We start from the raw sequence: 1324 nt of genomic DNA on the forward strand, positions 1-1324 counted from the left end.
GGTTGGAACTGGATGAGCTTTAAGGTCCCTTCCAATCTAAACCATTCTATGATTCTTGGCAGATTATAAATCCAGATCTGTGTTACCACGATTCTTTGTCTGGTTTGAACTGAAAATTAATAAATTGTATAGTGGGCAGGTTTTTGGTATTTTTTTTTCCTTTTATTTTAATATCTGGAGTTGTGCTAAGCTCTGTTTTTTCTTTCTCAGTCAGATTCGGAGGAAGATGAACCAGCAAAGAAGAAAATTACTGTTCAGGTAAATACCTAGAATATTCAGTTAAAGACATTTCACAGGAAAGAAGCGTTTGACTGTGACAGGTCTTGGGCTTCCACCAACGAGCCCCTCTGATTAGCACGTGCCTTTTGATGTATAAAATTCCTAAAATCCCCTGGGGTGGCGAGTCCCCTTTTTTTTTTTTGAGGGGGCAATTTAATACATTTAAGTCTCAGGGAAAACAGGCATTAATTTGGGAAGTTGACAGATATTTACCAGTACCACGTTTCCCTTTAAAAGTCCCACTGGCCTTTTGTACAAGAAAGCCCTGCAGCGTGTTCAAAGCAGCAAACTGATTGTGCTGAGCAATGGGAAACCCATTAATGTCGTTAGAATTGGAGGAGATAATTGGCAGGGAGTCAGGAAAACTAAATAGTCTCTCACTCATTTCTTTTATTTCTCTGAATCATTTGCCTTGTATGAAATTCAACCAGGGATGCGGCGAGGGCTCTGGCTTATCCGCTTTGCTTCCTCAACCCAAAAATTTGACAGTGAAAGAGACCAATCGGTTACTTTTGCCCTACGCTTTCTCGAGGAAAGCGGGAGAAAACGCTTCCGACTCCAAGCCCAATAAAGCTCCAACCTCTTCAACCTCCAAAACAAAACCTCTGTCCAAGCCAGCTGTGCCCACAACTCCTTCTCCATCTGCTATCAAAGCCGCTGCGAAGAGCGCTGCCCTGCAGGTAACCAAGCAGATCACGCAGGAAGAAGATGACAGCGATGAAGAGGTCGAACCAGAGAACTACTTCTCCTTGTCTGACAGGAGCGAGCCCAGCGTCGCGGCTGCCGAGACGTACGTGTACTCTGGCACGGTGGTGGCAGAGGACCCACCTCCTGGGACAGAGACAGAACCCCAATTCCAAGACGCTGCTGCTAACGCCCCTCTGGAATTCAAGACGGCGGCGGGTTCCAGCGGTTCTCAGCACGGCTGGGCACCCAAACCCGGAGAAGATTACGGCAACGAGCCGTACAGCCAGTTCCCTGCCTACGGTGAGGCCGGTGCATATTATCAGGTGGGTTCACAGAATCACAGGATGTCAGGGATTGG

At 46.8% G+C, this 1324-nt stretch overlaps 1 protein-coding gene across 1 annotated transcript in view; it reads left to right on the forward strand.

Moving 5' to 3' along the window:
- The window catches only part of PRCC (proline rich mitotic checkpoint control factor), a gene marked incomplete at both ends in the record, with an annotated part of 4745 nt that extends 3456 nt beyond the window's left edge, over nt 1-1289 (forward strand). The window contains 2 exons of the mRNA XM_010176475.2: nt 211-258; nt 711-1289. Of these exons, the coding sequence (XP_010174777.2) occupies nt 211-258; nt 711-1289 (627 nt within the window). The remainder of the gene's footprint in view (nt 1-210; nt 259-710) is intronic.
- Nucleotides 1290-1324: the final 35 nt, after the last annotated feature.

This window comes from Antrostomus carolinensis, unplaced genomic scaffold, assembly GCF_000700745.2.
Source record: "Antrostomus carolinensis isolate BGI_N321 unplaced genomic scaffold, ASM70074v2 scaffold44949, whole genome shotgun sequence".
Taxonomy (NCBI): domain Eukaryota; kingdom Metazoa; phylum Chordata; class Aves; order Caprimulgiformes; family Caprimulgidae; genus Antrostomus; species Antrostomus carolinensis.